This window comes from Rhipicephalus sanguineus, chromosome 3 (genome assembly GCF_013339695.2).
Source record: "Rhipicephalus sanguineus isolate Rsan-2018 chromosome 3, BIME_Rsan_1.4, whole genome shotgun sequence".
Taxonomy (NCBI): Eukaryota; Metazoa; Arthropoda; class Arachnida; order Ixodida; family Ixodidae; genus Rhipicephalus; species Rhipicephalus sanguineus.
The window spans coordinates 79,575,359-79,600,795 of record NC_051178.1 but is presented as its reverse complement, the minus strand read 5'-3'; the positions used below and the strand labels follow the sequence as shown (position 1 = coordinate 79,600,795).

The 25,437-nt window shown below is 47.0% G+C and overlaps 1 protein-coding gene across 2 annotated transcripts in view; it reads left to right on the top strand.

Annotated features, from left to right (window-relative positions):
* LOC119386777 (activating molecule in BECN1-regulated autophagy protein 1A-like) overlaps positions 1 to 23,969 on the top strand; it is a 125,500-nt gene extending 101,531 nt beyond the window's left edge. For both annotated transcript variants that reach the window (XM_049413237.1, XM_037654053.2), the window contains exons 15-18: positions 412 to 474; positions 10,019 to 10,176; positions 10,586 to 10,716; positions 20,094 to 23,969. In XM_049413237.1, the coding sequence (XP_049269194.1) occupies positions 412 to 474; positions 10,019 to 10,176; positions 10,586 to 10,679 (315 nt within the window). In that variant the 3' untranslated portion in view covers positions 10,680 to 10,716; positions 20,094 to 23,969. The remainder of the gene's footprint in view (positions 1 to 411; positions 475 to 10,018; positions 10,177 to 10,585; positions 10,717 to 20,093) is intronic.
* Positions 23,970 to 25,437: the final 1,468 nt, after the last annotated feature.

The window sequence follows — 25,437 nt, the reverse complement described above, 5'->3', positions numbered from 1 at the left end:
TAGCTCATAATTTCTACACTTAATTAAGAAAACAAATAACTTCAGTTCTGGTCGTCATGACCTCATTACCTGTTGTGTTGCAGCTAACGAGAATGGGGCCCCTCCATCAGTTCCTCTTCTTCTCATTCAAGGCCCACATAAGCATCTGAGCAGTATGTGCTTCCTGAAGGCATAGCATTCTTTCGCGATCCTTTTCTTGCACCCGGAGTTATTGGCATGCTTTTTGGTACAGTATGTGCTAAGCTAACTTAGAGTTGTACCCGATCTTGTTCTCCGTAATAATCTCAAAAGGATGCCCAAGAGCCGCGCCGACATGTCCTAAGCTGACTTGGTGTAGAAAGTGTTTGGCTGCCTTTGGTATTCAGCTTTGCTTCCGCATATACGTATGTATATTTAACGTGAATTTTGCAGGTGGTGGCCCAAATCTTCAAGCTGACTCCACCGGATGCTGAAGGCTCATCCTCCTCATCATCGGTGAGTACCGCCTCCTGTCTTCAGAGACTCGTGCCTGTGCCACTTTGACAGTCGGAACAGTTTGCCAGCACCTTCCTGGTTGCCTTTGGTCTACTCATCCAGTAATGCAACCTGTGCCAATCCCTTGTCGATTACCGTATTTACTCGAATCTAACGCGCACCTTTTTTCCGGGAAAACGAGTCCAAAAATCGCATGCGCGTTAGAATCGAGTACCGAAAAAAAAAAAACTCGGTTATCCTATTGTCATCGACATTTCAAAATGGCCGCCTCCTACGCGCCTTGGGCATTTCTGCCATTTTTTCAATTCGTACGTGTGCTGAGGAGATTGTCATCCCGTTCTGCGTTCGCATCGACGGCATGGAAGTGTCGACTCCAAATACTCGACTAGTGTACCACGATGCCGCATTTAACAGAATAGTTATTACATGTGCAGAGAGACGGACGGAAATCGGGCCGCATCGCGGTCGTTCGGAGTTCCCGAAACGTGCGCGCGAGACTGGCGCAAACAGAAGCAGAATATTTTTTACAGCAAAGCTTCACGAAAAAGTTTCTGTGGACAAAAGCAGGGCCGGTTTCCCGAAATCGAAGAGTGTTGACAGCGACAAGGAGTTGTCCGACAGCGACGAGGACTGATCCATTACGCGACTCGTACCGCCGCCGTAGTGGTGACAGTTTTAGCGGCAAGGCCCGCTTTTTGACTTTGTGTTTTACTTTTTTGAAACTTTAGTTCTTTAAAACCCAAATACTTGTTCTTCTGATTGTGCGAAGTTTGACTCTTACGGACATTTTTTTGTTCTTTTCCCTCACGAAAAATGGGTGCGCGTTACAATCGATGTATTACTTTTTTTTTTTTTGGTCGCGGAAAAAGGGTGCGCGTTACAATCGAGGGCGCGGTAGAATCGAGTAAATACGGTACCTCCTCACTACATACACATACCACATCCACTGCACCCTGTGATAGCGTTTTTGTTACTTTTATCTTGCTTGTCTAATTAAGCTTAGACTGGTAATACGTTCCTTCCAAACGAGTTTACGCACGTGGTAGAGAAGGGTTTATCGCTAAATATTCATAGCTGGTCTAGTTCATAAAGGTTTGTGAGACCCACCATGGTAGCTTAGTGGCTGAGGTGTAATGCGATTAAAGCATGAAGGCACGCGTTTGATTTCTAGCCTGAGCGACCACATTTCAATGGGGGCAATGTGCAAGGACATCCATCTCCTTAGGTTTAGGTGCGATAAAGAATGCCTTGGTTTTGATGGCAAAACTCGGGAATTTGAAACATTATTGAGTACGAAATTTAGATGATGACTAATTTAGAAATAAGTAAATAGGTTGTGGCATAGATTCTTGCTAGTGTTTATGAGGGATGGGCAAATAGTAAGTTCAAGGTTCATAGGTCATTCAAAGTGAATAGGGATTTTGTCAAGTAATTTCAGATCAAACAGTTCGAATAGTACATATCACATATTGTAAAGAAAAATGAGCATTTTTGCCATGGCCCAACTAACTTGCACAATATAGTTAAGAATTGGAACTTGGCATGTACGAATGTCACTCTTTTGGTTCGAAGTGAAGTGGAAGCAACTTCGAATACTAGTAGCAAGGTTTGAATAGCAGTAGGGTGCAAGTTATAAGTGGTAAAATATGTTACGTTTTAAAATTTAGTATACTTAGCGTATATAAGCCCGTATAGCTACCTTCTAAACATAAGAAATAATTGAGGCAAAGGTAATACAGTAAAAGCTCGTTAACTCGATTCATGTTCATTCGGAAAAGAGTGAATGGTCAGTGTTTGAGAATGTCTAAAATGTCAATATTATCAGCGGCAGTGCTCTACTAATTGAGAAATTGAGGTAAATTTTTTAGCTTGCGTAGTAGCATCTCAAGGGTGGTTTCATTATCGCATATTGCTGTGCAGGCTTTGCTGGCTCATGAAACTCACTCTAACTGCAATTTAGAGAGAATGATGGGTCCTTGTAACGTCTGCTGCAGCAACGAAATCAACGACTTTCCAATGGGCGCCACGGAGGGAACTCCTATGCTCGAAATGTCTGAGCACTGCGCTTCTATGAATGTGGGATGAACAACAACAAAATCTGCTCATGTGCTCACTGCATTTTCGTGCAGAGGATTATGGAATCAACCGTAGCGTAAGCAAGTCGTGTAACCTGCCCTTCAAAACACTGTTTCCCCACAGCGCTGTTCTGTCGATCTTGTCATGATGCTGCATGCCCATATAAGGGAAATGGAAGAACGAAGAAATGGCTTTAATTTTTCGGAAAAGTAAAACTGTAATAATAGGAAGGGCTACATATACATACTTGCCAAGTCTCCCGGATTACCCGGGAGACACCCGGATTTTCAACATTTCTCCCGGTTGTACAAGTCATAGGAAAATCTCCCGGAAATCCAGTTTTGCCCCGCGTGTCCAGTGCTTTGTCTGGCCACATGAGCAAAGTTGTCTGGCCACGTAGTAGAAAGGTTCAACTCAGTTTAATTGCGCATGAAGTAGCAAGCGACGACAGGCCTCGCATGCGGAGCGATGTTATCGCATGTGCCCTTCGTGCGACGGTGATGGCCGGGTCGTTTCATCTCTGCTTCAACCACGTTTGTCCCTAGTGCTGGCGCGCTTTTACTCGCACATGAAACAGACGATGCGTAAGCGATGTTATCGGTTTGTACTCTGTACAGATCAGCGGCGACTGCAACATCCCGCTGACAGTGTCCATATAATTGCTATCGCAGTACCGCCCCCCTCCCCCGTTGAGTAGATCTCCCGGATTCCGTTTCATATACCGTATTTACTCGCATAATCGGCGCACTCGCATAATAGGCGCACCCCTAGTTTGGTCGCGGAAAATTCGATTTTTTTTTAATTCCGCGCATAATAGGCGCACCCCGAACTTGGCCGTGATCAGAAACGATTCTACCCCCCAGCGGTACAGTTGGAACGCGGTCCCCGTACCCTGAAGAAAAAAAGAAGGCAAATAAAAAAAAATTCGAAGTGCAACGACCTAACCAACGTGTTTGTCGAAATAAAACTTGAAAAAAAAAAAAGCGTCCATGAGCGAAAAAAAAAAAAAAAACGGCTGTTACATCAATTACTGATACCCCCCAAATCGCCGCGCTTTTTGGAGGTCACGTGTACAACGCCGGGGGCTCGATCGCCATCACCACCATCAGAGAAAAAGAAAGAAACGCCATTTTGCAAGCGGTGTGCGTATGTTGTGGTCAGGTTGTGGTCGTGCATTCAACTTTGGTTCCACCATGGGGAAGTACGCGAGCTACACGGCTGGGTTTAAACTGAAGGCAGTGCAGTACGCGCTGGAGCACGGCAACCGGGCTGCAAGCAGGCATTTCGGCGTTGGAGAAACCAGTATTCGGTACTGGAGGGATCAAGAAGAAAAACTTAAGGCGACGAAGAAGACACGACGGGCTTTCCGCGGTGCCAAGACCGGCAGGTATCCGAACGTCGAAGAGCAACTGGTCCGGCATATACGGGAGCTACGACAAGACGGCTGTGCTGTTTCATTGGATATTGTGCAGACTGAGGCGCGCAGAATAGCCCGAGCGCAGGGCATCGAAGCAAAAGAGTTCAAAGCCAGCTCCGGATGGACAACTCGTTTCATGCGGCGCCATGGCCTCGCACTGCGAAGGTGGACTTCCACCGTTTCGTTATAAAGCTCCGACAGCAGAAAGTCTTCATTTTGTCCCAGATCGGCAACGCTGATCAGACCCCCCTTTGCTTTGATATGCCGCGGAACACGACAGTGGAGGAGAAAGGTGCACGGAGCGTCATCGTCAGAACGTCTGGCGCTGATAAACAACGATGCACCGTAATGCTGGCGGTGACAGCGGATGGGCGCTAGCTACCGCCTTACGTTATTTTTAAACGTAAGACGCTCCCAAAGGCAAAATTCCCTCAAGGCATCTACATCAGAGTCCAGGAAAAAGGCTGGATGAGCGCGGAACTCATGGTGGATTGGGTGAAAACAGTCTGGGGTCGGCGGCCGGGTGGTCTGTTGTTGCCGTCCATGCTTGTCCTGGACAGTTTTCGTGGGCACCTAGTAGACCGCGTACGAGATGAGCTAAGGAGCTGCGCACAGATCTGGCAGTGATTCCGGGCGGCCTCACATCGATACTGCAGCCTTTGGACGTGTCCTTGAACAAACCTTTCAAGGACAATGTTTGAAGGCTGTACACCACCTGGATGGCTGGAGGACAACATCAGCTGACTCCAGGTGGTAAGATTAAGAGGCCGCCTGTGGAAATGCTCTGCGCTTGGATCGTGGAAGCGTGGCAGGCGATCTCCGACGAAGTCGTCAGGAAAAGCTTCAAGAAGACGGGTATCTCGAACGCACTGGATGCGAGTGAGGATGACATGTTGTGGGGTGTGGATGATTCGGACACCGAAAACGAATCCCTGCTCTGTGAGAATGAATGTGTGATCTCCGACTCGGACTCCGAATAGGGAAAAGGAGGAACACCTACGACTTTTGTGTAAATAAATTTTACGTGTGTGTGTGTGCAGTTGACGGCTCTCGCTTGTTCATTAAAAGGTACGTAGGTATGTTTGTTTTATGCTGAATTAATTGGTAAACGATAAAGTCGCCTTTTACTTGACAAATGTGCAGATTTAAAGCGCGAGAACAGAGTCGAAAAAATTTTCGAAAATTTTACCCCGCGTAATTGGCGCACCCCTAACTTCGAGCCAGATTTTCTGAAAAAAAAAGTGCGCCTATTATGCGAGTAAATACGGTAATTCTCGTGGCTGTTTTCGTGAACCATCTCTCTCCACGCCTCAGAGCCGAAGGAGTCATCACGTGCCCTCCGCACGACTCCTCAGAGGGGATGAACATTGGTCCGACAAGGATCACACTAGTGAAAGCTGCGCACACAGATTTCACGGTATACAATCACCAACCATTTATTCGGACTCGACGGTAACTGTCGAAAAACCGAATAATCAAACATCCGAAAAAAAAAGGATTCACCAGAAAAAATGCACCTTTATTGGCCCAGTGGCCGGAAAACTTGTCAATGCACATCTGCACACACACGGACTTGCATGCGACCAAGTCGACCTGTATTTCAGCCAGTGTTTGGACATCGACAGTCGCCGACTGTTTATTCGTACTCAGCGGGTACTGCCGAAAAGCCGAGTAAGTGAAAGTCCGAAAAAAAAAAAGGATTCACCAGAAAAAATGCACCTTTATTGGCCCAGTGGCCGGAAAAAAATGTTAGTGCACGTCTTCACACACGCACGCTTGTGTGCGACCACGTCGACCTGTACTTCAGGCAGTGCTTGGCCATCACCCTAGGTCGACAATAGCTTTGATTACGGCCTGCACTAAATCACCATTTGACGGCTGTGGTGTGCCATGCATCATCGGAGTCACTGTACACCTTCGCTAGTTCGAGGACCTGATGGATGATCTCATGATCATCTAACTCGGCAAAAACTCCTGAGGAACTTGATTAAGGTTGGCTTCACCGAGTGAACAATCACTGCTTCTTTTCGCAATCATCAGTGTCTCGTAGTTAATACGTTTCTTCGTTAGTGGGCTTGTGCGAATAGTAAATTTTAGGTTCGAAGTGACTAGTGATTTGACCAAATAATTTCAAATCGAATTCGAATAGTACAATTCACATATTATAAATGAAACTTAGCATATTTGTCATTACCCAACTAACCTGCACAATATTTCTTAAAATTGAAGCAAGGCATGTGCAAATGTCGTTCTTTTTGGTTCAAAGGGAAGTGGAAGCAACTTTAAATAGTACAGGATGTGACTTTCGGTAGAATGCAAGTGAAAAACCTGTAAAATATGTTACGTTTTAAAATTTATTTTATTTAGAGCATATAAGCCAGTATAACGAGCATTTAAACTTAAAAAGGGATCGATTGATGCGAGGGTAATTTTTCATTTAACTTTGAAGTGGGGCTTCGCGGCAATGCGGATTTTTCCTGGAAAGGTGTATTCACTGTACGGCAAATCTGCACTGCAGTGAAACCACCTTTAGAAGTTGTTACATGCGGTTTATATATGTATATTTGTTCATTTCGAATACTTCAAAATTTAGAATAATTTAAATTTGTTTCAAAGCAAATTCGAATATTGTAATATTCGTTCAAATATTCAAAGTGCTCGAATATTCCTACAAGCCTATATCATTAGTCTCGACGGTGCCGATGGAACGGGCGACGTTGGAGCTGTTTCAGCAGAACTCGGGCGTCGCACACAAAGCAACAAACGAGAGAGCGAGACGCAAAGCGTGAGATGCAGGTCAGACCAAGCCATAGAAACAACTGACAATGCAAACGTTGCAAATACAGTGTATTAGTTTACTGTAACACAAACCCTCAAATGCCACACCGAGCTGACTCTGACCGTGGCTTGGCTTGACCTGTGGTTTGGCCGTGGCAGCCATTCAATGAACAGTTGGCTGGCTAAAGCCAAAAGGCGACCGTTATGTGTCACCAACAAACGTAGCCTCCGAGATGGGCGACTGTAATTTCTGTGGGGATTTTGACACTGGCACGACCTCCCAGCCATAGCCAGTGCAACCTTTCAGTGCTGTTAACTGAGCAAAAATATTGTAAACATCGCTGACAGCCTGTCATGGCGATCGACATCACACTCGATCAGGCAGCTGGAGTCTGAGAAACCTAACAGCGCTCTGTGAGGTGTCGTAATTTTCGGTTGTGTGTTTACATTAGTGCAGTGGGACGAGCGGCGGTGCTGCGAAGGTGTCCAGATAAACAAGCATGTCCGAATTTTCAGCATCTGAATAAACGGTCGGCGACTGTACATGGGTTGATCTTGTCACATTTCAGTGGCACAGTGCGCCAGCGGCATAAACAGAGGCTCACCGACACACATGGGGCAGCCGTGCTCCCGCACTGACGCCCGTATAGCATGCAGCTTCCTAACACAGCAGTGTCCGAGTATCAAGCGCTTCGTTGTAATTATTCCATTTGCGGAAAACATTGCACTACAATGCAATCAACAACGGCCAGCAAAATGTATGAAAACAAGCATAACAGGAAGTATTCTTGCGTGCGTTTCCGGTGGAGATGCAGTGTTGCCAGATAACAAAAGGTGTTGTTGTAGCGCCCGCTAAAGGCAGCTTTGGGGAGTGCTTACGTCACTAGTCCTTGAGAGGCAGGTGGTTTGAATCGCACTAACAGTATGCAGACCAATAAAGCATGATTTTCTTTCATACTAAGCATTTCCTTGTCACGAAACAAGCACCATTAGGTTTCTTGAATGGTATTTTAAAAGTCCACACTGAGTTGTAAAATGCCTTTAGTGTCCCTTTAATTCGGTCATATTTGGCTGCAACTGGGTTAATTAATTGAGACAATTCTCGGAGCTCGCCAAGCACGAAGCACTACAAATGTGCGATGCAAGAGAGCGAAAACGGTGTTCGCGAACTGTTGAAACGGCCGTGGGCCTTCAGAACTTTGTACAGTAAAAGCTCGTTAATTCGACTCTCGTTAATTCGGAAAATCGGTTAATTCGGACACGTCATCTGGTCCCTGTAAATATACGCATCACTCTATGAGACTGGGCGCTCGTTATTTCGGACAGATTTGACCGCAAATAGGATAATTCGGCGACTTTCGGGCCGCTGGCGAGGCTCGAAAACGAAAAAAGAACAATTCGGAACAAAAGTGAAGCTCAAACGCAGCATCGCCATGGACATCAATTATCGACTTGGCTTGGATTGAGACTGCTTGAACGCCTTTTTTTCGCGTGTGGGTTTTGTTGCTTTGTTCCCGTTGGTGTGCTGCATCATTGATCGCCGATTTATCGAGGAACGTTTCACTACGGCTCCTTTAGCTTGATCGTTGCTGGTGCTTTTGTGCTGACTTATCGTGTGACCACACTCCACGCCGATGGCAAAGCCGGCGAAGCAGCCCAAGTACGAGGCCAAGGACTTCACCACCAAAGTAGAAATTTTGCGTGCTCTGAATAATGGGCTCTCCCGACAATAAGTGATGAAGAGTGATGAAAGGGGATCCTTGTATCAGCGGCAAAAGAAGCAAGGAACGAGTAACCGTACTTTTAGCCACCAACGTGACGGGAACAGAGCGCTTGCTGCTTCTCGTTATCGGAAAGGTTCAAAGGCACGCTGCTTTAAGAACATCAACAATCTTCCTGTGGATTACCGTGCCAACCGAAAAGCGTGGATGACTGGTGAAACTTGCGGACACTGCAGACATCATGCGAGCTGCTGAGCACCTTGAAGGGCTCAGAAAAATTGTGTCCGCGCGAATATCTGCTCGAAAACAGACAAGCATCCGCGATTACTTTGTTAAGTAAAGGTATGTTGAAAAAATTAGTGCATTTATTGTGTTTATTTCGACCATTCGATAATTCGGACATACGGTTAATTCGGACATTTTTTCCGGTCCCGAGAAATTCGAATTAACGAGCTTTTACTGTAGTGGCTCTCCATGGTTTTAATGCTTGTCGGTGGGCTAGTTGGTTTCGTAGCATCGTAACGAAAAAACAGCGCAAGAAGACAGGGACGGAAGGGGAACACACACGAGGGCTCCATGGTTGTACATTAGCGAACCAGGTTTATTCAGCAGCACTTGGGGTGCTCAGCAGTTTCGTTTCTACTCTGGACATAGGCTGCGCGTGTGCCTTCAGAACTGCATTGATGCTATGATCGTATCTGTAGCGAAACCACGGTTTCGTCCACAGCAGATGCGGCGCTCAGTGGCTTCATTTTGACTTTGGGCAATGCGCGTGGAATGTTACAAAATTCAAACAGCGTGGAAGCTGCTGAAGATGAAGGGCATCAGCCGTGGTCGACATGCTGGCATAAAACTCGCTTGCTACATTGTGATGGACGAATGATCAGTTGTCCGCGATTTTTCCTGTGAAAAAATTATCCTCACGTGCATGTGGTGGTGTTGGTAGTGATTTGTATTGAGAGGTGGGTCCAGAGCATGTTTCAACTTAAGACACGGGCATCTTGAGCCGCAGTTACGTTGCGAACTCAGTCGTGAATTACGACAATTGTGGCTTTTGCTCTGCTCTTGTGCAAAATAAGTACTGGATTTACATATTCATCAAGAAAATTAAAATGCATTGATATAATAGACACTTGTTTATTGTTTTCTTGGTGCTTTCAATAAGTCGCATTTGGTTAATTCGGAGATTTTTTACGGTCCCGTGAAATCCGAATTAACGAGCTTTTTATGTATATTGAACCTTGAAGTGTGGCTTCGCGGCAGTGTGTGTTTCCCCCGGATAGGTGGTTTCATGGCATAGCACCCGACGCTGCAATGAAATCGCCTTTACAAGAAGATTACGTGCGGTCAGATATTAGTTTATTTCTTCATTTTGAATATGTTGAAATTTCAAATAATTTAAATTCGTGTAGAACTAAATTCGAATACTGTAATATTCATTCGAATATTCGAGTATTTGCCCGTGTCTATCGTGTTTATATATTTGGAAAGGCTTCAAGCAAATGTTGACGTCTCAAGCTTTTCCCTTCCTCTGGTTGACCTTTCTGCACAGTCTTGTGGCCAGCTTCAGCAGGTGGGAAACCTGAGCCAGCCAGGCGGGACTGCTGGCCAGCCTCCGGTCAGCCTCAACTCGGTGCGCTGGCTGCCTCGGCCAGGTGAAGGGCTCATCTACGGCACAAACCGTGGATCCCTCTGCATCTGCCGCCCAGTGTGAGTCCGCGTGGGAAGTTGACAGCCATGCCAAACATCTATTTGGGTGCAGTGTCCCAGAAGTAGCAGTAGGCCCCCAATAATTCAAAGACTTGGTTTGAATTATCAGAAGATTGAATTATCAGAAGTTCTCACGAAAATAACTCTGAGAAACCTACCAACTTGTGTTGGACACAGTTTTAAGTTGTGAGCCCATCAGTGGTACATCATTTTAATTTTGCAGGCCACAGCTTCGATGAGCTCAAGCTTTACATACGTTAATCAAACTTCCAATCCTTGAGAGACGGGAAAGATAGAGAGTAATATCTTATTCTCAAGTTCTTATTCACACCCCGTGTTGAAGGATTTTTCCTCGCTTCCATCTTCCACTGAACCCCTGCCTTTTTGTGGATTTCTTTCGTGAATGCAGCAAGCCCATCTCCAAGGAGGGTGGCAGCAGTGGGGCATCGTCCCGCTTCCGGTCCAACACGAGATGCCACCAGCCCCTTTGTGATGCTCACTGACCAGGTGGACAGGACTGCCAGGAACACCACCATCCAGGTCAGGTGACCATGCATGCCCGGGCAGGTGTCACTAGAGGGAATTACTGTGGAACGCTCAGTACAGCTTGAGCCAGCAGTGTGTGCACTTGCTGCACAGCTGGCACCATGAGGGATGCACAAAAAGACTGGGCCTGTCATCGTGTTGATGATGGACTTTTATTTTAACTACCGTTGTGCTGAGAGAGCCAGTCAAGTCTCAGTCTACGACGTGTTTCCAGTGCCCAGAGTCTGCAGCATAATCTTCACGATTCGGCTTGGTTACTCAGAACAATCTTATTGAGTGAGAATTGACTGGCAGGATTTGTCCGATTATGCAGTGTTGTGGGTGGCCCTGTTTTTATCCAGTAATTTTATCGAGTGTGCACTTGCTTCATTGCAGCCTTCTGACTTTTCTAAATGCTGAGCACAAATCAGGACACACAGTCGACTCTGCTGCCCAGTGTGACTTGTAGAGCTTCGAAAAGATGGCTGCTGCAGTTGTCAGTACCTGTTGGAGAGCCCATAGAAGGCTGTCGGAATGTAATGATGATTGTTTGATGGAGCTGTTGACCTGGCAGAAGAAGGTGGCAGTTGGACTGTTAAAAAATGAAACTCTTTATTGGGCGAACTGGCGCCCAGGAAATGCAAAGCCTTAAGCGATGCACGCTGTGCACTGATAGTGCCAATCACAGTCGTCAGCTGTTGGTAATCTGCTCGCCTGTGAAATGTGTCAGCTTTTATAAATGCCTTATCAAACCTTCCAGCGTTATCGCTTGTGCTCACATTATCTATAGAATAAACTTGGTTACTAGTTTCCTGGGTGTAATTTAACAGTACAGTTCTGAAACAATTGTGAAGTTTCTAAACATTGTGGTGTGGACTGCGACGAGTGGTGGTAACAGTTTATATGGGTGACACCCAGTCACAATTAAAAGAAATAAGCACACGTGGCCACGTGCACAAATTCATTGCGTAGCCTGCTGATACATATTAAAACTGTGCTCATGCATTTGCAATTGAATCCTGGCACAAGGAAGTCTGCTTCGACGAAATTTTCGTTCAAGCGACCGGGACACGAACAGGCAAGACCAAAAGGTTTGTCTGCTCCTAGACAATTGTTCAGTGCATGCCATCAAGGGCGCCAAGCTCGAGAATGTGCGGCTCAAGTTTCTGCCACTGAACTGCACGTCCATCATTCAACCCCTCGACCAAGGGGTCAAAGTGTGCCTACCGTAAGCGCCTTATTCAAAGGCTGATTTTAAAAACTCATTTGGGCCATGACAGAAAGATTGTTCGACCTGTTCTGGCACTCCAAATGAGTGCTGCTTCGTGGTGCGAGACGGGGAGTGCCGTGGTCGCGAACTGCTTTCGCCATGCCAGATTAATTGTGCAGTGTGCCAAGATTTCGGATTCTGCGGACAAAGTTCTTGATGACGGCACAGATCGATATGAGGACGGCTTGCTGGACGAAGAAATCACAGTCGTGAGCAGCCTTGCCGATGTACATTCGTCGGCACGGTTAAGACGAACGCTCCGCAGCGTGGCATGAACTAGTTTGACTGATGCCAGCCGCGAAGTGCTAGGCACTGTTGCCAAGATAATACCTTGGTATGCTTGGGATAGTATTTCGGCATGTATTGGTTACATCTCAGCAACATAACCCAAAGCTATGCAGTGCTGGCGTCAATCAGAAAGTTTCAGGTCATGCTGCAGAGCGTTCGTGTTCGTGCCGACGGCTGTACATCTCAGCGAGTTCATCCAAGCCAACTCATGCTTGGTGGTGTACGAGAAAATGTGGGATGAAGACATAATGGTCGTCCAGGAAGAGAGTGTTTCGTCAGACGAAAATGACCACAGTGCGACGTGATCCCACACTATCGACGACTTCACAGGTCATGGACGCATTCGATATCATCAGGCGTTGCATCGGGTCACAGGATGATGATGAAGCAGTTGCTCTGCTGGCGGCATGCAAAAGTCGCATTGTGCCATTGTTTGCCAAGTAGTGGAAACAAGCGAAGTTGACTAACTTTTGGCATTAAATTCTGTTTTTTGCGTCAGCGAGTCACGTGCCACGTATTTATTTCATCATATTGGGACAGTGAATTTCTGCGACCAAATTTTTCACCCACCTCATCAATTTCATTATAGTAGGATTCAGCTGTACTTCAAGGGTAAGCCTTGTTAAACGTGGTTCTTTGCCTATGGTCCTGGTAGCTATGCAAAAGCTCCAACCTGCAACTTTTTGAAAGCAGAGCTGTTTAAGCTCTGCTTTCAGGCTCTGTTTTCAAGGCCAGTGTCATAGACAGAAAAATCGGCAGATATGTGCCACAGAATCTTTATTGGAAGAAAACGTGTATTCATATAGGCTCAAAACTTGGCAGCACTCATCACAAATGGTCGATATTCACCTGGTGCATATTGACTACATGTCATTTACATGCGCATGACTACCTGCACTTTGAAGTACACTATGCGCCACAGAAAGCAGATATGTGCATGTGCCAAGCAGCTCCTAGCATAGCATAGCCATGCATAGTATGGTATAGCAAGGGGGTGAGAAAGGAAAGTGAGGGTGAGGAGGAGTGATGTGGAAGTGAGGAGGAAGGATAGGAGGAGGGGACAGGGTAAAGCATGGCATAACCTTGTATAGTATAGTTTTCCAAGGGGATGGGAAAGGGAAGTGAAGTATAGGAGGAGTGATTAAGGGTGAGCAGGAAGGAAAGGAGGAGGTCAGCGGGTAAACGATAGCGTAGCCATGTACACTATTGCGTAGCAAGGATTGAGAAAGAGAAGTGAGGGTGAGGAGGAGGGAAAGAAGGGGAGAGAGCAGTATAAAAAAAGAGATAAGAAAAGAAGCAGAAGAAAGAACTCAAATCTGTGTTCGCCAGGTGGTGGCGCTTGCTTTCCAGCTCCGCTGTTTACTCAGATTTGACAGGTGTAGAACTGGCTTTAATTTTAATGGCAAAGCTGTTTGAGCTAGCCGTAGGTTGTATGCCATATCATGATTCATAAACGAGTATAAAAACGACAGAAATTGGGTAAGTCCCACTACTCACCACTGGTCCACTAAAAATGAAGAGGACAGCGGTTGGCCCAACAAACGGGTATGTGTTAGAGAAATTTGTGTGACCTGTCAGAAAACTGTCCATCATAAACGGGTATGTGCCACAGAAATTGGGTAAATCCCACTACTCACCACTGGTCCACTAAAAAAGAAGGCAACAGTTAGCCCAACACTAGGGAATGGAAAAGGCAATGGTGACTGCGAGAAGACCCCGAATGAATGGAAGGTCTACGCCAACGACAACGTGCCCATTGACCTGTGAGAGGTACAAACGCTTTGTTTCAGCGCGAGTTTCTGTCTCTGGAGTTTGGACATCCGTGTCGTGTCTGTGACCATGTGTGGTTTAACTTGAACCTCTCTGTGCTGAGAATCAACGTAGACACAACCTAGCATCACCTAGCTAAAGCCTAGCAACAAACTAGAAGCAACCTAGAAACAACCCTCACCACCTAGCTAACGCCTAGAAACAACCTGGAAGCAATCAGATTAGTCTTCAGAATCGTCCAGTTTCACTGCTTCAAAACTTGCACGGCTTAGTGCAAGGTTAGCCCCCTTTTTTTTTTAATTCTTAGAATTTTCCCAAAAATATGATCCCGCGTTTTCATTGCACCCTTAAGGGCCCCTAAACCACCTCTCATTTTTTGAAAGTTTAAGTAAACGCGCACATAGAGTACAGAATGGTGTCACAATCAGCAATGCAGAACGCAGCAGTGTATGAGCTGCGGGCACCGCGCAAATTCCAAAATACAGTACGTTCCTCTCTGCGCCTTTGGGCAATACTCAGCCCCTCAGCATTCACCATGACGTCAACATTGTCGTCTGCTCGGTCATCCACAAAAAGAACCTGTTTGTCTGCACGCAAATACGCGCACTCGCCGCTCTTCCTCCTCACAATGATGAGGAGGAGCACTCGGCGTGGAGGAGAGACAATCCAACGAATGGAGCACTGCGAAGGAAAGAGTGAAACGAGCGAGGGCCTCTTTTGTATCTTCAAATGCGTGTTACTCCGCTATTACAGCACAGTTTTGAAAAATTCTCACCGCTGCATGTTCGTTGTAGACTCATACACAACTGCAACGCCACAACTAAATTTCAACCTCTGGTTGGTTTAGGGGCCCTTTAAATTTTTTTCAGTTGTCTCATTTCATTAAGCGAGTAAAAAAATTGGGGGATGCTTAAGCTTCACCTTTAAGAGTTGAACGCGATATCCATATCTGGGCCCATCCTCATCGCACTCCGTTTCGCTTGTCATTATGTTCAGTCACCAAGTGACACACAGACGACATACCTATAGTAAACGTAAAGGTTTCCACCCTCTTCAAGAGCACTTTTATGACAACGGTGTACCCACTGTGTTTGTGTAAGAGAATGTGTGCACTAACGTGTATTCCCTTTGTAATGGGTGGCATGCTTTAAACCAGCAGCAATTATGTGCGTGATACTTTTTTCGAAGTTGCGATGCACCCACTACGTGTTCGTGAGGGAATACGCGCAGTAATGTGTGTGCCTTTTGTAATGGGTGGCCGGCTTTAAACCAGCAGCAATTATGTGCGTGATACTTTTTTCGAAGTTGCGATGCACCCACTACGTGTTCGTGAGGGAATACGCGCAGTAATGTGTATGCCCTTTGTAATGGGTGGCATGCTTTAAACCAGCAGCAATTATTTGCGTGATACTTTTTTCGAAGTTGCGATGCACCCACTACGTGTTCGTGAGGGAATATGCGCAGTAATATGTATGCCCTTTGTAATGGGTGGCATGCTTTAAACCAGCAGCAATTATTTGCGTGATACTTTTTTCGAAGTTGCGATGCACCCACTACGTGTTCGTGAGGGAATACGCGCAGTAATATGTATGCCCTTTGTAATGGGTGGCATGCTTTAAACCAGCAGCAATTATTTGCGTGATACTTTTTTCGAAGTTGCGATGCACCCACTACGTGTTCGTGAGGGAATACGCGCAGTAATGTGTATGCCCTTTGTAATGGGTGGCATGCTTTAAACCAGCAGCAATTATTTGCGTGATACTTTTTTCGAAGTTGCGATGCACCCACTACGTGTTCGTGAGGGAATACGCGCAGTAATGTGTATGCCCTTTGTAATGGGTGGCATGCTTTAAACCAGCAGCAATTATTTGCGTGATACTTTTTTCGAAGTTGCGATGCACCCACTACGTGTTCGTGAGGGAATACGCGCAGTAATGTGTATGCCCTTTGTAATGGGTGCCATGCTTTAAACCAGCAGCAATTATGTGCGTGATACTTTTTTCGAAGTTGCGATGCACCCACTACGTGTTCGTGAGGGAATACGCGCAGTAATGTGTATGCCCTTTGTAATGGGTGGCATGCTTTAAACCAGCAGCAATTATTTGCGTGATACTTTTTTCGAAGTTGCGATGCACCCACTACGTGTTCGTGAGGGAATACGCGCAGTAATATGTATGCCCTTTGTAATGGGTGGCATGCTTTAAACCAGCAGCAATTATTTGCGTGATACTTTTTTCGAAGTTGCGATGCACCCACTACGTGTTCGTGAGGGAATACGCGCAGTAATGTGTATGCCCTTTGTAATGGGTGGCATGCTTTAAACCAGCAGCAATTATTTGCGTGATACTTTTTTCGAAGTTGCGATGCACGCACAACGTGTTCGTGAGGGAATACGCGCAGTAATGTGTATGCCCTTTGTAATGGGTGGCATGCTTTAAACCAGCAGCAATTATTTGCGTGATACTTTTTTCGAAGTTGCGATGCACCCACTACGTGTTCGTGAGGGAATACGCGCAGTAATGTGTATGCCCTTTGTAATGGGTGGCATGCTTTAAACCAGCAGCAATTATTTGCGTGATACTTTTTTCGAAGTTGCGATGCACCCACTACGTGTTCGTGAGGGAATACGCGCAGTAATGTGTGTGCCTTTGTAATGGGTGGCCGGCTTTAAACCACCAACTCGTTATGCAATTCACATGGTGTGACGCCCCATGGCAATACACGCTTGTACCCTGTTTTACTGTGATATTACATCTTGTACTGTGACACCTGTACACAGGATGCGTATGTTTGTGAAGCATGAAAGTTAATTTTAGTGCAGTTCCAAGAGATGGCGTGGCTCTGTGGTAGAACACCTGCTTGCCACAACGGCCTGGGTTCGATTCTCTGCATTTTCAATGGAGGCGAAAATGTCTGAGGCCCATGTACTTAGATTTAGGTGCACATTAAAGGACCCCAGGTGGTCGAAATTTCTGGAGCGCTCCATTACGGCGTCTCTCGTAATTATATCATGGCTTTGGGACGTTAAATCACAGATATTATTATTGGGTTCGATTCTCCCTCGAACCAAAGATTTATTATTATTTATCTTACTTGCATCTTTCTTGATTTTTTGGTCATGGGCATGATGATGATTTTTCACTCATAACCAACTATGCCGACACTGATGCCTACGCCGCAATTTCTGCGAAAGGAGCTCTTTAACGCTACTGTGTTTATATGGTAAAAGAGTTTTAGGAGTACCGCACCAAAGCATCTTTCCATACCCAAAACCCTGCTTACATTCTGGTGTACAGCTCCATTTTGACAGCATGGGGCAAGACTATTCGAGAGATAGAACAGTGGTCACTTTCGGGCTTCTCAATAAAGTCGCAACACTGGGCACAACATTGCCGCACCCCCTTTTGTGTGAGTGGGCTTGTAGAGACGGAAAAGTGCACACAATGCGCTCTCTACAGAGGCTCACTAATACAAGGTGAAGGTGGTATTTTTCATGGCGCTTTCACACCTTGAAAAATTCCTTTACTAAAATACTTCTTTCTTTGTGCCTGCCAGATCAGACTTTGAACAGAATGGAGCCCTGCAACACTTCAAGTACTCATCAAATGATCTCACTATTGGAGTTCATTGCCTCATGAATTGATTGCCGCAAATGTTTTCTGAATCTGTCAAGCGTGAGTGGAGTTACTGGGATTTGTCGCACGGTTTAAGTGCTTTCTCTCTTCTTTTGTGCTAGTGTGCCATGTCAGTGCATCATATCAGCACGTGGTGACCTTGAATGTGTTGTCGCAATCATCAAATTAACCAGTCACCGTATCCTTTCCTGTGTAGGATGTAGCTGTGCCCGTCAATGACTTAATTTGCCGAGAGAAGAGCAAGCGATTTCTAGCATTCTTTGAAACACAGTTGGAAATTCCCAGCCACATGCATTGCTATAATACAGTCAAACCTCGTTAATACGTACCCGCTTTAAGCGTACTAACGGTTAAAACGTAGTTGCGATGAATCCCCGACCGAGTCTCATAGAGCCTAATGCATTCGCTGACCGCTTAAAGGGGTCATGAACCACTTTTCCAAGTAATGATCTAATGGCCTCAGTATCGGAGTGTACTGCCTCCCGAATCGATTGCCGCAAAAATTTCTCGAATCCGTCAAGAATCAGCGGAGTTACGGGGGTTTGGCGCACGCTCCCAGCGCTTTCTCTCTTTTCTCGTGCCGACGAGCGCACTGGAAGCTAGACAGGGAGGGATGGCATGGGGGAAAGAAGTTACGCCAGCGCGCGTCATGAAACGCGATCGCTCTCCCGCTGTGATTCGCTTGTGCGAGTGCGGCTACCGTGTACTGAGGAGTGCGGCGCCGGCATGTGGCGGCACCCCGCGGCAAGAAGCGCATCTGATCCGAACGCCGCTCTCGATTTACGTCGGCTATCGGCCAATAAGCATGCTATGTCTCTTGCGACGTACAGCGGACAGACGCCCACCGACGAGAGTGAGAACCGGCCTCTGTTTGAAAAGAGGGTGCCTGGGGAAACGGCAACTTCGCGCTCCGCTTGTGGCCATTACGCGGCGCGCACGACTGTAATATTTGGCAGAGCAGTTCATAGCCGTGTCAGCTTTCCGCAGGATGTGTTTTTTCAATCAGCCCAAGGGGTGCTTCATGACCCCTTTAAGCCGTAGTGCTTCGTCCTACGCCTACCGGTTAGTGCGTACCATGCGTACCGCGATAACTTTTTGTGCCATAAAATTTTACTGCGCCGCTGAACTTCCCGACCCCCCAATGTGCCGCCAAAGATTTTCCGTCTTCGAGAAGTGCGTGGATCGGTCGATCGCTGATTCCGACTTCCGCGCGATTGCGACGACGCTTTTGCGAGTAAGCACCGGGAAAGAACGAAGGTGAGGCGGCGGCCACCGACGAACGCGGCAGCATGACTTATCGCCGACAACCTTAACACAATAAATATCTTCAGATATCTGCTCGGGCACGCGTGCGGCGCAGCACTGCTTTAAGCCTATTGCACGCTTTTAATAGGCGACAACCTGAACGCGCTGGGCCGCCGATCACTGCCGCCTCGTTGTGCGGGGCCGTGTTCAAGCGCGCGCCGCTTTGTAGAAACGAAAGCAGCTCGCTGTTGCGGAGTTGAGCGTTGCTGGTCGCGGGCGACGAGAAGTCTCTTTGCATTGACGCCATCACGCTAAACGCACGCGTACCGTACAGCAAGCGTAGCGCTGTTGTAACCATACTGCGCGCTTTTATTGGGCGACCACCCAAACGCGCTTCCGTCCGCTGCCAGCACCGCTAGAGCGTCGCAGAGTGCGCATCGCTTGCAGGAAGTTCGTCATCGCCGCGTTAACTGTACAAGCTACTCACCGCGTGCACGGTCTGGAGCGAAGTGGGTACGAAGAACACTCCCACGACAAATGCGCGCGTCCAGTGCAGCAAGCGGCCCGGCAGTGACGGCGTGAGCCGAGAAGGCCACGCGCTGCACGCAACTAGCCAGGAGACGATCGGCTCCACGCAACCGTACCGCGTTTCACCGAAACTCTGTCAGTTTTCGTTTAGTAGCAGATCGCGGTACAGATGCACACACATATAGCCGACACTGTCCGTTCCGTCGCAATGTCGGTCACTGCGTATACCAGACCCTGTAATAGTTCCGAAATGCTCCTTGGCATCGCCGCCGCGCTCTATCGACACTGCCGGACGGTCGTGCGAGAGTGCCAGAATCTTTTCTCCACTTTGGCAAAAACAAAGAAAAGGCTTTGCAGTGGGTAGTTTAGGCAATATTTACTGTGGCACTGTATATATTTCTTTGCTGGCGGCGATGGCGTACGCGAGGAGATGCAAATTTTGACTTGGTGGTTAATGCGTACTACCGTTTAGTGCGTAGTTATGCGGCGTTCCCGGCAGGTACGCATTAAGGAGGTTCCACTGTATTTGGCTTATGTTCACGGGGGCGTTGACTACCCATTGGCAACGTTTTCTGACTACGTTCAAAAAGTGTTGCGAGGGCCCCTTTAAGGTATGCAGGTGGAAGCTTCCTGACGTCTCATTCTTTCCCCAACAGGTACTGTCAACTGCCTCGCAGACGGTGTTGCCACAGACGCAGACGACGGGGACACAGACGATGCTGCGTGGTCCTGGACTCTTTACCGACCAGTCCATCGACGGCACCATCACCTCGACTGGCTCGTCGTCTTCGCCGTCGGCATCCTCCGACAGCGACCCCGTGCCGGGCCCCAGTGGCTCGGGCCTAGACGCGGCAAGCAGCAGCAGCGCCTCCACTCGTTGGTACTCGTCGTGCTAGCGCTGGGAACGTTACAGAAATGCTTGCAACCTTTGATCTCATTTGGTTGATTTTCCACTATGTCCGTGCATTCATGTGTGGAGCAACCTTTATCCTTTTTTTTTCCCTTCTACCGCTGGCCCCTCTCCATATTGGTGGCAGTCTTTCAGTGATCGAGTCGGTAACAAACCAGGAGTAGGTGACACGCACGTCTTATTTTTGAGCAATTAAAGTAAGCTTTTTTTTTTCATTGCAGAGAAGTATAGTCTGCCAGTGGACCCCAAGTTAGCGCTTTCAGTGATTGCTTATTTGCTGAGTTGTGATGAACAGAGTGTATTTTTCTAACAGTGTTGTTTTCAAAGGAGCAGGATGAAGGTGTAAGTATATGTTTGTTAAAGCATGCATTGGCTGCTTTGTCGTCAATGCTGCTGAGCAGATGAAGCAGAGTTTACGTATGTTATCGATTTGCTACACTTCAGCATGTTCCTGGTGATGTACTTGCAGCAAGCATCTGTGGTCTGCTGCTGCCGGCAAGGTCGGCAACAGCATTCCAACAATCTGTCGAAAAGTCGATGTTGCTTAGTGAAATTACAGAAAGCATAATAGTACACATAGGGCACTGACATAGAACTATCTTCTGCTGTTCTCGTGATGGAGCAGATACAAGAATACCTCGTGAACTCGAAGCAGTGAAAACCAGAAAAGATTTTTAGATAGACGGCGGATTTTTTAGAGAAGGAAGGATGGGAAAATTGCTATGAAAGGTAGAGTTCTCCATAAAAATTTACTGCTGCTGACCAGCTTTCAAACGAGAGCTTCTAAGCTGGCTCTCTATAGAGGTCTCAAGGAAAAAGTTTCGAACGTACCAGATATATCAAACACCTCCATTTTGTAGCACTGTTGTTTTATTAAACGCACAAAAAAAAAACTGCGGAAGACTTGCCTGCTACACTAATCCCATTAGCCAGTCACCCTGTCGCAGCGCCTAGTATTGTTTTGCAGCAAGGGAAGCATGTTTCTTGTTTAGGCTTAGTCGGCACCGCTTAAGGGCAGCTGTAGAGTGACTACGTCGACACTGCCGCTTTCACTGTGGGCAGGCTTCGAAATCGCGTTGTTTTGCTAAGCTAGCCATTGCTGCAGCTGAAATCAGTGTTGCCCATTTGCATGACCAAGGCATCCGCCCTTTCTTTCACCAGTGTTGTAGTGATTGGAAAGTTGGCTGCTCTCACATTTTGCAGCCACGCCATGAGCAGTGCTTCGACACCTGGAAACTCTGAGCTTCGAACCCACTTTTGCTGGCAGGAGACTTGTATATTTACCATTGTTGAAAGCTTAGACTGGGGGAAAGCCAAATTCTTGGACAAAGCTCAATTTCATCTGGCCTCCTTTCCCCACTTCTTCGATTAGAGCTACCTTTCTCTCCAGTGTCAGTCACTTACACTTATTTATTTGTTCATTACTTTACATTATCCCCAGTGCCTGGAAAGGTGTTACCCCAGAGGGGGTTAGTAGAGTTAGCAAAAATACAACTAACGAAAATATGGTACAGTATAACCTCGTTACAACGGATCTCTTTACAACAGACATTCGGATATTACATACCAATTTGCGGCATTATGCCGACCTCCGTATTCCATTAATTGAGCTTCGTTTACAACTGGATTCTGGTACAACGGACATTTGTATATAATTGACTAAAATGTCAGGCTAGCAAGGTGGCCAGGACTCCATTAGAGCGGACTTTTCTACCGCGGACATACCAAATTCAATAACTTCCAACTTCAAACATCGCTTAGCATACTTTCGGGACGGGAACAGCGCACCGCGGATATCGACGTATTGATTTGAGAACGAAGGCCGCCGATCTCCGGTCTGTCAATGATCAGCTATGCCTAGATGTAGCGACAAAACATCGGCGCGCAGCATGCTTGGTGTTGCATTTTGGGACGCTAACGCGCGAAATTGCTGGCCGCTGCCACCACTTCTCCGAGTGGTTGCTGCTCGCAAGCTTGGTCGGGGTGTCCGCTGCCGATGCGCAAAATGCCCATCCGCTTGTTCTGAGGAGCCAGCGGTCGATGCGATTCGTTGCTTGCGACGAAGGACATTGCGGTTTCTTCGCTTTCGCATGTCCGCTACCGCGATGTTCTTGCCCGCAAAGTTCGGATTTGCCTCGTACATCTGCACCGTGAGCGGAGTTAGGCCTGCCACGACATCGAGTAGAAAACTCGGTTGCGATGTGCGTGGCCGCGGTGCCCGATGTTTCAAAGTACATCCTGCTGGATTGTGAGTACAAAAAGTTGTCCCACGGTGGTCTTCGTCATAAGCTCCGAAGTGCTGATAAGAAGGACCTCTAACAGCAGGTCCAACGAGTCAACGCTATTACAGTCGCACGTCTGTGATGTTCGTAACGAGTGCGGCGCGCTTTCGTAATCTGATGATTGAGCTTCCGCTTGCAGCTGCCAAACTAAAGCGTTCTAAATTATCGTTGATCCACGAATACAGAATGAGTGCGAACACGTCACTACAAAGTAGTGCAATTTTCGACAGCCACGGCCTCGCGACGCACAAGCAGCAGACGACGATCCCGAAGCGAGCATCACGGCAGAAGCAGCCAACCAGAGGCCTTGAATTGAACTTGAAACATTTGCTTTTTGTACGCTTTTTACTGAATTTAGGAGCTAGCTGAAACAGAGGACTTGAACACGGAGAAATGCTCTTTACGGCGAGCCCAAAATGGTGGCGCCCGGTTGCGCCATTGCCGAGCTATAATTTTGAAAAACGCTTTTTTTTTCATGCTATTTCCGCAATTTTCGCCAAGTCGACAGACGCCAAAATAAAATTTGATAGCACTTCTACGTAGTTTTCAGTTAAGATATTTGGGAATCAGATAGAAAATGGGCTACAGAAACTGAAAATGCAATTTTCCAAAAATCATGCTTTTTTTTTGGTTCCCCGTTAATAATGAGACCATGTTTGTGACTCGCAATTCTCTCGGGTTATAACAGACCCATGCAGTGTTTACAGAAAAGTCTGTTGTAACAGTACTTGGATTTTACATACTGCCTTTACAACAGACCAAAATCCTCTTCACTATGAAGGTCTGTTGTAATGAGGTTATACTGTATGTGCAAAAAAATAATAAGTTATTTGATGCTGAAGTTGTAATCATTTAGTGCAGTCTTGAAAGATGATGCGTCCTCTATGCAGGCAACAGAGTGAGAAAGGTGTTCTACTCGGCACTTGTCTCTGGAAAAAAACAAAGTGTGCGAAAAAAAAATTTGTGCAACAAAAACAAATGAAATTTTAAACTTAATGAGTTCCTTTTAAGTGAGTTACTTTGGTAAAGTGTTTTTAGGAAAAGTACAGATAAGAAATTTTTATTTGAAGGTGCGAATGAATGGGACAGAGGTCTGATTTCGTTAGTGAAATGCTACAATAAAACTGGTTGGGCCTAGTTGGTACATAACTTTTAAGGTGAAAACTTAGGCACAGACCAGGATGAACCACTAAGAAGAGATGAGACAAGTACTAGAAATGCTAGCTATGCAGGAATACGTTGAATTAGTGAAACACCCTGACCCTTTTTGAACTGGCTAATTGGCACCTGCTAGTGTTTTTTGACCAGGGTCCCAAGCAGATGTTGCATACTCTAGCTTGAATCTACAGTCAACTGCCGATTTTTCGGACTCCCTAGGGACCGCGAAATCGTCCAAAAAACCGGCAGTCCGAAAAAACAAATTCATGCTTTTTTATTCTGCTCAAGTGGTCAAATCGCCACAGCCACATCTGAAATAGCTTTAATGCCTCCCAGTACAATTATCAGGCATTTTGGTGCGCGCCCAGGCTCTCGCAAATACATTCGGTACCTGCCGCGAACCCCGCTTAACTACGTACGTGCCGACCGCCACTTTTGCATCTTGTGATGAGCGCCGCTGATAGCTGCAAAGCGCGGAATAGATTATGGCTATCTCGCATGAAGCGTTTGTAAATGATGACGCGGAACGCAAAGACTGAGGCGGAAGAGCGGACGACTCATCCGGCTTTCCCCGATGCGTGTGCGCATTGTAAACATGCACACACACATCGCCGAATCGCCGCCGATACGCAGCATTTGCTGCCGTGTCAAGCGGGTCGTTTCTAGTTGTGTGCAGCACATCGCCAACTAAGCTGACGCCATCACTTTACTGCTGCTGTAACGTACGCACGCATTTATCATGAAAGGGTTCGTGATGCGCACTTAGTTCCTGACCGCACACGGGCGCGGCAATGGCGAGCTGGTTTCGTCCGCGAAGGCAACGCGTCTATGCGGAGCACTTAGTGGTCTCGCACAAAGAGGCAGCAGGAATGGCGGCGCGGCGCATTTGGGTTCTCGCCAGGGGCGTAGCCAACAGGGGGGGGGGGGCTGGGGGGGTTCAAACCCCCCCCCCCCCCCCCGAAAATTTTCAGTTTTGCTTGCGTATATAGGCACGCACACATACAAACGCACGCACGAACATACATAAAGTATGGTTGAACCCCCCCCCCCCCGAAAAAAATTTCTGGCTACGCCCCTGGTTCTCGCCTATTAAATGCGTGCAGTACGCATGCAACTGCGTTAGGCCACGTGCACTAGCGAGCAGTTAACTGAAGATGCTTATCGTAAGGGTTGTCAGCGATTAAGCCGTACTGGCGCGTTTGCCAGCTGCCGCCATCATGCCTCCGTGCATTTCCGCTGCTTATCCGTAACATCGCCACACAGCGCCACGATAGCGGCCCCTTTGAATTTCTGGTCTGCTTCACCCCATAACGCTTTGGTATTGCAGCAAAGCTGACTTTCGGACTGTGCTATCGTCGCAAACAGATCGACTCGCGAAACCGCTGGTTCGAACCTACGAGATTATAGACGCGGCAGAGATGGGGGGCTTCAAATAATGTCTTTCGGACCTGCAATTTTGGCAGAAAGTCCGAAAAATCGGACGCGGAATAGCTTCAGCGTCCGAAATTTTGGACGTTCTAATACATTGACATCTATGGAGCTGGTGATGGTGCCGCGAAAGCGTCCGAATTTTCGAGCATGTCCGGAAAATCGGGCATCCGAAAAATCGGCATTTGACTGTAAATATTGCTTCATAGAGTAGTAATATTA